At 44.4% G+C, this 13,275-nt stretch overlaps 1 protein-coding gene and 1 long non-coding RNA gene across 2 annotated transcripts; both read left to right on the top strand.

Moving 5' to 3' along the window:
• Nucleotides 1–4,774: 4,774 nt before the first annotated feature.
• LOC134645105 (uncharacterized) lies at nucleotides 4,775–6,267 on the top strand. Its single transcript, XR_010096513.1, has 3 exons — nucleotides 4,775–4,828; nucleotides 5,043–5,085; nucleotides 6,180–6,267. It is a non-coding gene; the product is annotated as an uncharacterized LOC134645105 (long non-coding RNA).
• A 190-nt stretch (nucleotides 6,268–6,457) lies between these two features.
• Nucleotides 6,458–13,053, top strand: LOC134646361 (uncharacterized). The gene is made up of 8 exons (XM_063500233.1): nucleotides 6,458–6,515; nucleotides 6,657–6,968; nucleotides 10,084–10,194; nucleotides 11,597–11,638; nucleotides 11,743–11,793; nucleotides 12,148–12,204; nucleotides 12,291–12,347; nucleotides 12,652–13,053. Exons 1-8 carry the CDS (start codon nucleotides 6,458–6,460, stop codon nucleotides 12,720–12,722), a joined length of 759 nt encoding a protein of 252 aa, XP_063356303.1. The 3' UTR covers nucleotides 12,723–13,053.
• The last annotated feature ends 222 nt before the right edge of the window (nucleotides 13,054–13,275 follow it).

Here is a 13,275-nt window from a genome sequence, read left to right on the forward strand (position 1 = left end):
CTCTCAACACAGACAACATCGTCAGAAGAAAAGTTGATAAAATAAATTAAAATTTTTGTATTGTTCGATACACATGCCTACCGAACCGAAAGCACTGTATCGAACGGTTCAATATCGATACGAGTATCGTTGCACCCCTAGTGAACACCCGTGTGCACACCTGTGTGGATCAGCGCGCTTGTATACAAAAGGTTTCCCCATGTAACGGTCTGCTAGAGGGTGTGGAGGGCCATAGCCCCGTCCCCCAGGGCATGAAGCAGGCATGGAGGAGATCCAGGCTCCAGACATCCAGAGGCCCCAGAGTGCGAGAGCCCAAGGAGGACCACCGGAGGGGCATCCGTGCCACCCTCCTGGGAAGGGCTGAGGAGATCCCCAGACGAGGGGTCACCCAGTAGCCACGGAGCAGAAGCCAGAGAGGGCTGCACCGGCGTGCCCGCCGGCTCTGCCAGCAGCCAGCTGTGCCAGAGTGAACCGAGTCGCAGGCCCCGAGGCCGGAGGCCCGAGGGCCCCCTTTGCCCCGGAAGAGGCCTGACCGAGCGACAGGCACCAGGCCCCGCCAAGTAGCCACCGGGAGTGAGCTGGTGTATACCTGAGCGCCCAGCCCCGGACACCAAGAACCACCAATGCACCAACCCCTGAGGGCATCAGTTACCGGCAGGGAGTGTGGTGAGGGGAGATAGGCCTCCACACTTTGGAGGGCCTGGGTGTTCCCAGAGAGGTGGAGTCTAAGACCTGACCTGACATCTAGACACAGACAAACAGGCACACACAGACACAAACATGCTTTCCCACCCTCATGCACACATATACAAACACTCAGCACTCACCCAACGTAAGGATAGACATACATGGACATGTACACACAATCACACTCCCCAAACATACTCTATACCCCGGGTCCAGGTACCCTCACCCCCAGAGGGGGAAACGGCACCCAGACCCAAGAGAAGTGACCCTTTCCCCCAGGGTGAAGGCAAGCAGACCGCCCCAGGCTCCGCAGCAGCAGGGAGGCCAATCGGACAGCCGACACCTCCTCCCAGCCCCCCGCCCCGATGGCTAGTAGAGAACGGGGGTGTGTGAAGACCCCATACCTCCCTCCTCCCGCTCATGTGTAGTGTTGCTGCGTGTTGTTCTAAAGTGCATTTAAAACAAGGGAGGGCATGGTGCTGCTGCCAGAGAGCAGCAGGTGTTAGCACGGCCCCTCCCGAGAACCCTCAATGTCTACATGGATTTAAAATTGAGAGGTGGGCACCGGCGCCAGAGGTAGGGTTGAATACACAGACCGTCCACTGGACGCCGTTAACGTGGTCATCCTCAAGGCCCTATATATATGTGTTATGAGAGTGTGAGTAATGTGGATGTCTAAGTTGTTGAATAAAATTGAGGCACAGGTGGCCAGAAGGGGACAGAGGGGGGGGATGTCTCCCCTGCACCCTGGTGACACACCCGCACCCCAAGGCCCTACCTGTGTGGGTGGGTGTGGTGGAGCGGGAAGAGGGAGGCAGCCGGGGATGGGGAGGAAAAGAAGGGAGGGGCAAGATGCCCCTCCTTAGGGCCAGCTCCCCCACTGACCCCAGTAGGCACCCCCGTCCTCTGGTACCCACCAAGGCAAGGGAGCCCAGGCCCATCCAGACCGGGGCCTACGGCAGCAGCACCGCCAATCCTTGACATTTATAACTGAGTGATCTGTATATATTAGTGCTATTTCTTAAATGTGTAAAATCTGTAACATGATGAGTTTAGTCTGTTACTGTTACTATTTTTTACAATTTCTTCTTGGACCAACTGCAATCCACATTATTTCCTTAGGGATTAATAAAGTATTCTGACTCTGATTGTTTCAGGATGACCTGCCATTATCCAATGACACATCTGCTTACCTGTATCTTTTGCTCGTTTCTCCTCCTCTTCTTTTCTCTTTTTTCTAAACTGAGCACCTGATGGCTTTCAACTTTTCTTGTCCATCTTGGTTTTAATTTTGCACTCCAGTATGAACACCCATCCCCCAACCCGAGGATCACCACAACATAACCTAATAGACCTACACCTTAGTTCACAGATTCACTTTGTCGAGGGTTTATTTCTGGGATTTCGCACAACCCAGGATTCAAATCATGAACACATAATGGGCTTGGATTTACATCATTATGAATGAAATGTGCTCTATTTGGAAGAAGCCGGCCCCCTTTCGACAGGTTGTGTGTGAGACTTTAAATCAAAATGTAAATTATAAATTTTAAATTGTTATTGATCCCTTTACCCCTGGTCCTAAAGTGTATATTTATTTTCTTACTCTTCTTATATTTATTGTTTGTTTACTTGCACTGCTGTAACTGGAGCCTCGTCGTCTCGTCTCTCTATATACTGGACTCTATGTAGCGGAGATGACAATAAAGTTTACTTTGACTTCAGCAGCGGGCAGGCGCAACGAGGGCTCTCGCGCTCACTTTTCGCGTAAAGAATTCGAAAAAACATCGGTGCAAATTATAAGTCTGTATCATGATGTCTGGTGTTTTCTTGTTTGTTAGTTTGTTTTTATTTTGTTTTATTTTGCGGGTTGGTTATTAGATGCTGCTCCAGCCAGCCAGAGAATCCCCCCCCCCGCCCTCTCCTCCCTGTGCCACAAGCAGCAGGCAAACGGAGGTGCGCCTGCTGCTAAGAACACCGATCTGTACCAATGCCATCCCCAAAATGCGCTGTCATGATGTCTGGGGGCTCCGTAGGGCAGCATGAGTACGAGCAACTTTTTTTTTTGCCGATACCCGTGATGACGCCCATGTCGCCCATATCAAAACCCGCTGCTAGGCTGGAGGCATTTTACTCAACAGTCGATCCACATGTGACCCACACATTAACTTGTAACTGTTTTGCCCCACGAGTGTCTTTAACATTCCAACCAGCGACTGAACACATAATGCGAAAGCCTCAAAGGCAGTTGCATCTCCCATTTTTAAGGACATGTCCACTGCATGGCGGTAAGCCTGAGTCTCCAGCTGAACCAGCTGCTGTGCTGCTGTAGCTGAAAGGGCAATCAGCCATATGACCACAAGGTGTCAGTGCTAGGCTTCTCAACACACTGAATAACACCTGAAGAGCTTCCTGAGTATGCCCAGTTCTTCTTTTCTTCAGAATGCAGCATGACAGTTTATTATCACCATTATTTTTGCTTTGAGGTAAAATCACGAGCACCAAAGTGTCCCCTCTGATGTTTGCTGTAACAGTTCAGGTCACAGCGAGGTGTGGACACACAGGTTTGTGGACACGGTAACTCGTTCTGGAAGTTATAGCACAGGAGCAGACAGGAAGCAGCCTTTTTATTTCTGTCAATAATAATAATAATAATAATAATAATAATAATAATAATAATAATAATAATAATAATAATGGCAGCTATAAACTGCAGCGTAGAGCTGAGCTGAGTGTTTTGTCCTGCTCAGCACCTGAAACACTCTCCGGTTAAACTGATGATCAGATTTTATGAATGCATGACACCGAGGTTATGACGTCAGCAAAGTAATGCGGTTGAAAGGTTTTTATCACCAGAAAGGAAGCAATGCAGAAGGAGAAAACGTGCACGTGCGCGTGGCTGAGAGTGAGAAGAGGGAAGTCGAGGTTGTCTGTAAGGGAGGACGTGCGCACTCTTCACCGCGCCCATGAGAGGAGCAGCCCGGGCTCCTGTGACAGACTCTGATTCAGGTAAGTCTGTAAGTCTGTGAGGACGCAGCGCTCACAGAGGCTTCCTGGGATCAGATACGCGTTTATTAGCGATGAAAGAAATATTTGGCTCTTACTTAGGTGGGAGAACAGCTCCGGCTGTCACTGGTGTCCTAAGCTTTTACGACTGTACACCGTCGTGCGCGCTGCTGGCGCGCTGCTGGCAACCTTTGAGTCTTCAAACTCAGTTTGCTTTGAATCATCTTTATCGTGCTGACCTGAGCCGGTCCTGCAGCACAGTCTGGAGATTTACAGCTTTGCTTCTTTTTCATTCATTCCGTGTTTGACTTCCTGTTTATTTATTTTAATATTAACAGGGTTTCCGTGGTGTGCGCGCTTGCTCGTCTGCGTGACTTTGTTTTTATGTCGGATCAGCACTTAAAGGCTTTCAGCAGAATCACAGAGCGAGCCGTTACAGATCCGGACACTTTCTTCAGAATCTGCTTCTATAGACACCACAAAAAGAAGTACTTTTCCCCCTTTTTCTTTTCAAGTAAATATATAATTGTCAAAACTGACCTGTAACACCACAGATGTGGCTGTAGTTAATAATAAAAATAAATAAAACAAATGTATTTTAGAGACATATTGTAATACATCTCAGTAATATTGAGGTAACATAACAACATTTTATTTTTTATAGAATTGTCTTGACGTTAAGTTTACCTTTTTTTTTTTTGAATGAACTGAAAGGTTGGCTGTAAAAAGAAAAATAATAAATAGTATAAACCAGCTATATAAATATAATTAAACTGAACTGAATTATTGTTGAGTGCATGTAGCTCAGATTTAATTTGCTGCAGTGAGAAACCAGAAGTTTCTCAATGAAAACACATCACTGCATAGAGCACACACTTGCAAAGTACCACAGACTTTCACTCCGTGATGCTCTATGATGCTCTGTGGGCTCTCCTCACTGTGTGGATCCTTCACAGAAAGCTCAATTCTGTTTGTTCCTTCAACTTTGAGTCACTCAGACTTTCTGTTGGGGGAACAGAAAGCTGCTCTTCAGGATGTTTGACTCTCTAGCTGTTATTGTATCTGCTGTGTTATTTGCTCACAGCATGCAGAGGTGGAACAGCTGCTGTCTGTGAGCCTGACACCATCTAATCCGGTGAGTGTGTGCTAAACACTATTTAAACATAAAGTACTGGGATTATATCACTTTATTACTGTGATCTTGTCACTAATCTGAATACAATGTGGGCTCATTACATTTCCAGTAACACCTGCTGGAGCCCAGCCAGACTTTATGGGGAAGATGAAACAGTGTGTTTACACACAATAACAGATATGTGACCACAGCATGTTTTACCTTTGTTTTACAGGCAGACATGTTAACTGCAGGCCTCGTGGTCGGACTGCTCGGTGGTAAGATATGTTTGGGCTTTACTACTTGTGGAGGATGTGCTGCTACATGATCCTCAAATATCCCCAGAAATATGCATGTTTGGGCTCGATTTGTAATTTGTCCTTTTTATATTTATTTAAGGACTAACAAACCTAAAGTTATTAAAGACCATCTACTCCATTTGTCTTTCTTTCATGAGCATGTGTCCATATTTTAATCATACAGCTAGTGCAGCTCTATGATTTACCATCTCCTGGCTTTAAGTGTACTGCATCCATACTAAATCCAAATAAATGCATTCCAGCCTTATCGGCTTCAAGTGAAAGCTAAATGGAGTTTACAGTACACAGCTGAGGCTCTGTCTGCGTGTTAAGTGCTGATGTATCGACTGAGTGTCCTGTCCAAGTGTCTCCTGCGTTGTGTGAGGCTCTTATTTACTGAACAGACACAAAGCCCCTAAAGCTCTTCAGTCATCATTCTTGGCCTCTGCAGCTCGAGGTGCCCCAGACAACAAATATTTAAACCCTCTGGTAAACAATCATTCTCGACCCGACTAAACTCTCAATAGAAACCAACTAACTACCTGCTAACTCTGCCTAACCTTGTAAATCCTCTTGTTTATGACACTCTGCTGTTGTAAACCTTCAGTTTGTTTCTTTGATTTTAGGGCTGAAGGAGCATTTAGAGCTAATAATACCACAACAACCCAACAGATCCATCTCATCTCACTGGAGATTTTTTAATATTAAATTACGTTTCACTTAGTTTAATTCAATTTATTTATTTAGCAACAAAAACAGCCTCGAGGTGCTTTATATTATAAGGTAAAGACTGGACAATAACACAAAGAATACAGAGAAACCAAAACAACTGATAGTAATTTGGGAAAGTTAATGACTCAAATTAGCCACTAGTGTGAGAGACTAGAAGGAAAAAGGTTTATGAGCCACAAAGAACCAATCAGATTTCTGTTTTTAAAATAAAAAAACTTGAATTTAACCAGAAGTTCGTCCTGTCAGTGCCTGTCTGTTTACAGTTTGGCTGGTTTTCTTAAACTGTGCGTTACATCACTGATGTCATGATTACATCATTACTGATGTGTTTGTGTTTCCAGCCCTCATCTCGGGTCAGCGAGCGGAGCTCCTCGGTGCCACTGTTGGAGGCTCTGTGCTGGTTCCCTGTAAACTCCCAGCTTCACTAAGCCTGGAGTGGTTTTACTGGCAGGAGGACGAGACTGAAAACATTTTGATTCATTGTAAACAAACCTGTGATACAACATCTGAAGTCTACAGGAACAGAGTTACAGTCTTTGCTTCTGAGTTTGGATCGGGGAACATCTCCATTAAACTTCACAGTATTACAGCTGCAGACGACCAGAAGTCGTTCTGGGTCATGGCTTCCTTCAAAGACAGATGTGAGCGCTGCTGCAACTCAACACTGCAGGTTTCAGGTAAGGAAGATATCTCCTTACTTCCAGATCGAATACGTCTCCACGGGCTCCCTGAGACTTTTCATACAGCTCTGACTATCATGTTCTTGTTTCTGGCATGAAGTGTTTGTGCTGATGTGCTCTGACTGTCTGTGTAAACAGTGCTCACCTCTGTCACAGCTCCCTACAGAGATATAAACCTGACCATTGACACAGCAGACACTGCGACCTGCACAGCGCGTGGAGGATACCCTGAATCCAGCGTGTCATGGTCGGGTCAAAACACGACCAGTGGTGAATATGTGGACCTGCATGAATACAAACCAACACACGAGAGGGACGCAAAGGATGGAACCTTCACTGTCAGGAGCTCCGTCAGTGTGAAGGAGCTGGTGTCTGTGACCTGCCGCATCACCAACCCTCGCTCCAACCAAAGCCTCAACAGCACCACAAAGATGGACAGAGATGGTGCTGGTGAGTGCAGCACATCAGCAAACCCCAGTATCTGCCAGAGTGGGAGTGCTGGTGGAGGCGGGGCTATATAATGTTGTAACATTAGCAGTTTCTTAGATATTTTGTTAAACTCAGTGCTTATTTGAGCCTAATCAGAAGTATGAAAGGACGCTGCTGATGTTTCTGTTGTACATCCGTCCCCCGATGGATGGACAACTTCATCTCATCTTCTTATATTTTACTCTGAAGTCGTTCGCACTGTTTCAGTTAGTTTTATAATTTGGGGAACATTTTTAAAATGAAGCAATAAGCCATTAAAAATCATTAAAAGCCAATAAAAATCAGGGACTTTCTGATTCAGCAAACACTTCACTGAGTCGAAATCCTATAAAGGCACAGACGCCTCCAAGACCTTGCTGGATCATCCTGCAGTGAATGTTTGATGAACGTTATGACAGAGATGACACCGATACTGCCATCACTGTCCTGACAGTGTTACATGGCCGTCCTTCAGATTTCAACTTCAATTTTATTTATACAGCGCCAAATCACAACAACAGTCGCCTCAAGGTGCTTTATATTGTAAGGTAGACCCTACAATATTAAATACAGAGAAAAACCCAACAATCATATGACCCCCTATGAGCAAGCACTTTGGCGACAGTGGGAAGGAAAAACTCCCTTTTAACAGGAAGAAACCTCCGGCAGAACCAGGCTCAGGGAGGGGCGGGGCCATCTGCTGTGATTGGTTGGGGTGAGAGAAGGAAGACAGGATAAAGACATGCTGTGGAAGAGAGACAGAGATTAATAACAGATATGATTCAATGCAGAGAGGTCTGTTAACACATAGTGAGTGAAGAAGAAACACCCAGTGCATCATGGGGATCCCCCGGCAGCCTACACCTATTGCAGCATAACTAAGGGAGGATTCAGGGTCACCTGGTCCAGCACTAACTATATGCTTTAGCAAAAAGGAAAGTTTGAAGCCTAATCTTAAAAGTAGAGATAGTGTCTGTCTCCTGAATCCAAACTGGAAGCTGGTTCCACAGAAGAGGGGCCTGAAAACTGAAGGCTCTGCCTCCCATTCTACTTTTAAATACTCTAGGAACAACAAGTAAGCCTGCAGTGTGAGAGTGAAGTGCTCTAATAGGGTGATATGGTACTACAAGGTCATTAAGATAAGATGGGGCCTGATTATTTAAGACCTTGTATGTGAGGAGCAGGATTTTGAATTCTGGATTTAACAGGGAGCCAATGAAGGGAAGCCAATACAGGAGAAATCTGCTCTCTCTTCCTAGTCCCTGTCAGGACTCTTGCTGCAGCATTTTGGATTAACTGAAGGCTTTTCAGGGAGTTTTTAGGACTTCCTGATAATAATGAATTACAGTCGTCCAGCCTGGAAGTAATAAATGCATGAACTAGTTTTTCAGCGTCACTCTGAGACAGGATATTTCTAACTTTAGAGATGTTACACAAATGGAAGAAAGCAGTCTTACATATTTGTTTAATATGTGCGTTGAAGGACATGTCCTGGTCAAAAATGACTCCAAGGTTCCTCACAGTGTTACTGGAGGCCAAGGTAATGCCATCCAGAGTAAGAATCTGGTTAGATGGAGGGCTTTCTTATGAAGCAACAAACTATTTCTCCAGGCTAAATGATGATCCTCTAAATTTGTGACACGCCATTTCCTCTCCAGCTTACGAGTTATCTGCTTTAGGCTACGTGTTTGAGAATTACACCACGGAGTCAGGGACTTCGGATTTGAGGCCTTAGTCTTCACCGGAGCTACAGTATCCAGAGTCGTACGTAGTGAGGAGGTAAAATTATTAACAAGATGATCGACCTCTGTTGGAGTAGCGTTCAGGTAGCTGCTCTGCTCTGTGTTGGTACAGGGCATTGAAGATGATAACAGTGGGTGGATTATATTCTTAAACTTAGTTACAGCGCTTTCAGAAAGACATCTACTGTGATAAAGTCTACTCTCCACTGCTGTGTAATCAATTATTGTAAATGTAAATGTTATCAGGAAATGATCAGACAGCAGAGGGTTTTCAGGAAACACTGTTAAATGTTCAGTTTCTATGCCATATGTTAAAACAAGATCTAGAGTGTGATTAAAGTGGTGGGTGGGTTCTTTTACATTTTGAGAGAAGCCAATTGAGTCTAATAACAGATTAAATGCCATGTTGAGGCTGTCATTTTTAGCATCTACATGGATGTTAAAATCACCCACAATAATTATTTTATCTGAGCTGAGCACTAAATCAGATAAAAAGTCTGAGAAATCAGAGAGAAACTCTGTGTAAGGCCCAGGTGGACGATAGATGATAACAAGTAAGACTGGTTTCTGAGTTTTACAGCTGGGGTGGACAAGGCTAAGCATCAGGCTTTCAAATGAATTAAAAGTCTGTCTGGGTCTTTGGTTGATTAATAGACTGGTGTGAAAAATTGCTGCCACACCGCCCCCTCGGCCTGTGCTTCGAGGTTTCTGGTAGTTAGAATGACTCGGGGGTGTTGATTCATTTAAACTAACATAATCATCCTGCTGCAACCAGGTTTCTGTAAGGCAGAGTAAATCGATTTGTTGATCAATTATTAAGTCATGTACTAACAGAGACTTGGAGGAGAGAGACCTAATATTTAATAATCCACATTTCGCTGTTTTACTCTTTGGTTCAGATGTGGATACTGTATTGTTCTTTCTTTGTGATTTTTGATGTTTAAGTCGTTTTTTGCTGGTTTTTAGTTTGTTTTTTGTCTGTTTGGGAGCTGACACAGTCTCAATGGAGATGGGGTTTTGGGGGGTAACAGGAGGAGAGTTCCTGGTCCCAACTCTGGATAGTCATATTTTGGGGGGTTAATAAATTTGTCCATATTTCTAGAAATGAGAGCTGCTCCATCCAAAGTGGGATGGATGCCGTCTCTCCTAACAAGACCAGGTTTCCTCCAGAAGGTTTGCCAATTATCTATGAAGCCCAAATCGTTTTTTGGACACCACTGTCACTGTTAAAATTTCATTAATAAGAGAAATTATTCATGTAGCCTAACCTGGATTTTAAGGTAACCTGAATAATAATTACAGTTGTTGGTAAAGCAGCCCAGCTCATTTCTGTTGTTCTGTCATATTCTTCACAGGTCCAGACACAAATCCAGGAGTGCACTCATCCATAAGTCTAGTTCCTGGCTTAATAGTACTACTAGTAATAGCAGTAATAGCAGTAGGCACATACATCTGCTACAAGAAACGTAAGTAAAACATTGAGTTGTGTTCTTTTAACATTTACAGTAAACATATGATGTAATGTTGAAAATGAATTGTTCAAACACTGATCAATAAATCAGTGACAGCAATAATCAATCAAAATGATGAACAGTCATAGACCCTGTTAGGCTTTTGGATTCAGGTCTTCAGAGCTGTGATGGAGTATCTTTGCACTTCCGTGTTGTCAGCGTCGTGTCTTCATCGATGACCTCTCCGGGTCACATGCAGACATGTTTGAGCGATCAGCAGGAGCGTGCTGCTGTGATAGTTTCAGCCACCGTTTTGACCCCGCCTACGGAGCACTTAGCTGTTTCATAAAGAGAGCGAACGTTCATCCGTCTGTAAAGTCACACAGGCTGTCCACAAACACACGTTTTAAATGAGACGAACATGTCACACAGCACAGAACAGCAACACAACGTTATTATTAACCTGTAAACTGAGTCGTCTTTACAGTCGTACTGTAGCTATGGCTATATTGTTGTGTGGTCATAGACTCATAGAGAAATCCAGCCATAGCTACATAAGTAACACTGCTGTCACAGTTACACAGTGTATGAAGCAGGAGAAACGTTTTCTCACAGTGCAGAGAGGATTCACTGTTGCGGCGATCTATCAGAGGACATTTAGCTACCCCAGTGTGGGAGAGTAACGACTCCTCGGGGGAAAATCATTTCACTCAGGGCAAACGTCAGGGTAGGAACGTAGATCGACCACTAAATCACTAGCTTTGGTTTCATGCTCAGCTCTCTCTTTACCACAGCAGACCAGTACATGCACCTGCTGCCCATTCATGAAATGATCATAGTAAAGCATCAGTACACGGAGAGGTAGCTGTTGTTTCTGATTAAACTGATTTTTGTATTCTATCCAGGAAGTTTACAAGGAAGTAAAGCAACCTTCAAACTTTGTTAACTGCCAGAAGTCAAAGCTCAGCAAGTCCTAACAGGTCCTGTTACAGAGGTGAAAGGTCAGCAGTCTGTAGAGCTGCAGAGCGAGTGATTGGATGAGCCTGCACTTAAATCACTACAGTTAAATGTTTCTATAGCACCAGCTGTGCTAACGACACTTCACTTATGTGCCTGGTCTGTGATTTCTGGGAAGAGACGCTGTTACTAACAAGACTGTTAGTCAAGACACAACTAACAAAGCCCAGAGGCATAACATATCCAGGATTACAAAATAAAACAGGAAGTGACAGTGACCGTAACTGAATTAGATTCAAGAACCTCTGAGTGTCCACCAGATCATTGGTGAACCAGTCAGGATCTGGCTGTTTTTTCCCACATCCATATTTTACTTTCCAAATGAAGCAATATTTTTCTCACAGCTTCAGTTATTTAGTGTTTCCTGCTCCTAACTTTGTTCCTCTGCTTTTGCTTTTAGGCTGCAAATCTGGAGATGAATCCAACGGACAACTGAATGGAGGTAATTCTGCAGTGAGGTCAAAAAGAGCTATAATGACACGATTGGAGGGTCACAGCTCCACAGTTGATTCTTGACTGAAGAGCTTTGCTTTGTTTCTGCTTTAGGACACCCAGGAGCTGAAAACCATGCAGACCAACAAATGGAGCTCCGAGAAGGTAAGAAGGGGGGAGGCGGTCCTGGTGCTCTCACAGCAGAGGTTCAACATCTGGAACGCCTGGGAAATAGTGACATATTTGGAAATATATGGTGGAGACCATGATAGTGTTACCAACACTGTGCAGACGGCTATATTTCAAAATTAAACTCATCATGGAGAGAAGGAACCCTAACCCTAAAGCAGGTTTCCACCAGAGCTCGATGTGAAAGCTCAAAGGGACTCTAGTAGTCATGCAAAGAGTGATCCTGCAGCATGAAAGTCTCGGAGCTCTCACATCCAAAGACAGCGTGTCACATGTCACATGTCACAGTTCTTTAATGTTTGTCAACGATTGTTTCTTTGATTTTGTTAGAATCTCAAGAGGCAGCAAATGAAGGGAGCGGAGACCACGAGGATCCACAGGATGAAGGTTTGGACTTTGGCTCACTCACAAACACAATGAGATAAGATGATTGACACACTCAGCAGCTACACCCTGATGTGCTGTTTCCACAGATGAGCGGGGAGATGCACATCGAGACAACGAGGACCAAAAGCTTCTAGATGGAGCAGGTAGTGTTTGTGTCTGCTCTGTGTTGCACCGAGTTTGCAGACATTGACAGTCTGTATTAATATGAATAAAACTGTAATTTTAAAGTAGCACTTTGGTCATACCATAACTGTTTGAGTCCACTGTGATGGTGAACAGACACTGAATAGAAAAATGAGAAGTATTTGATGTCCAGATACTTACAGCTCTAACTGTGCTGCACACACTCCGGTGAAGAGGATTAAAACCTGCATTCATCTGTTTCACAGTCGAGAAATCGCTGTTGGATCGTTTCTGAGAAAAATGTTTGGTCTGCTTTTCTTTTAGAAAACCAGGAGCACCGCCCTGCAGGTGGTGCAGAGCAAGGCGGAGGCAGCGTGCACGCAAACACAGACTAAACTGAGGATGGACTCATTGTTCGACTGCACTCACACACGCTGTGAACAAGACGACGGCTGTGCGGCCGACACACCAGAGGCGTCGCCAGAGTCGTTTCCTGAAGAGTTTAAACCTCTGTTTTCGCTTCAAGACGCCAAGAAGGATGAAACGATCAAATGAACTGTGAGCCGGTGAAGCTGCTGTGACTGACTGAGCTCAGCTTTCCTCGAGCAACAAAACAAGGATTTCGTGTCTTTACTGTTTTCCAGCTGAACAGGGTCCGATCAGCTGCACTGTTTTCTTGTTTGTCACTTTATTTAAAGAAAAGATTCTGAACTTTAAGAGTCTACAATCCAGAATTTCATAACTTAATGCTGTTTTAGATGTTAGCTGACATCTGCTGTATGCTGTAAATACAGATTATAGGAGGCTGAATCCATCTTTGCTGTGTGAGAATGAGGAGCAGTGAATTGGTGCTAGAAGATGATTCAGCAGCATTTAAATGGAGTGTTGCTATGAACATGTTCACCACAGTTTTACTCTTTTACTTCATCTTTTATATATTTATTTATA

The sequence above is a fragment of the Pelmatolapia mariae genome, linkage group LG16_19, assembly GCF_036321145.2.
Source record: "Pelmatolapia mariae isolate MD_Pm_ZW linkage group LG16_19, Pm_UMD_F_2, whole genome shotgun sequence".
NCBI lineage: Eukaryota > Metazoa > Chordata > Actinopteri > Cichliformes > Cichlidae > Pelmatolapia > Pelmatolapia mariae.

What these genes read in the sequence shown, in the direction of transcription:
- LOC134646361 (XM_063500233.1), top strand. Translation starts at nt 6,458, where the DNA reads ATGGCTTCCTTCAAAGACAGATGTGAGCGCTGCTGCAACTCAACACTG. An exon ending in ATACATCTGCTACAAGAAAC is followed by an intron (nt 10,195 to 11,596) that starts GTAAGTAAAACA and finishes TTTTGCTTTTAG; the next exon opens with GCTGCAAATCTGGAGATGAA. An exon ending in CAACGGACAACTGAATGGAG is followed by an intron (nt 11,639 to 11,742) that starts GTAATTCTGCAG and finishes TTTCTGCTTTAG; the next exon opens with GACACCCAGGAGCTGAAAAC.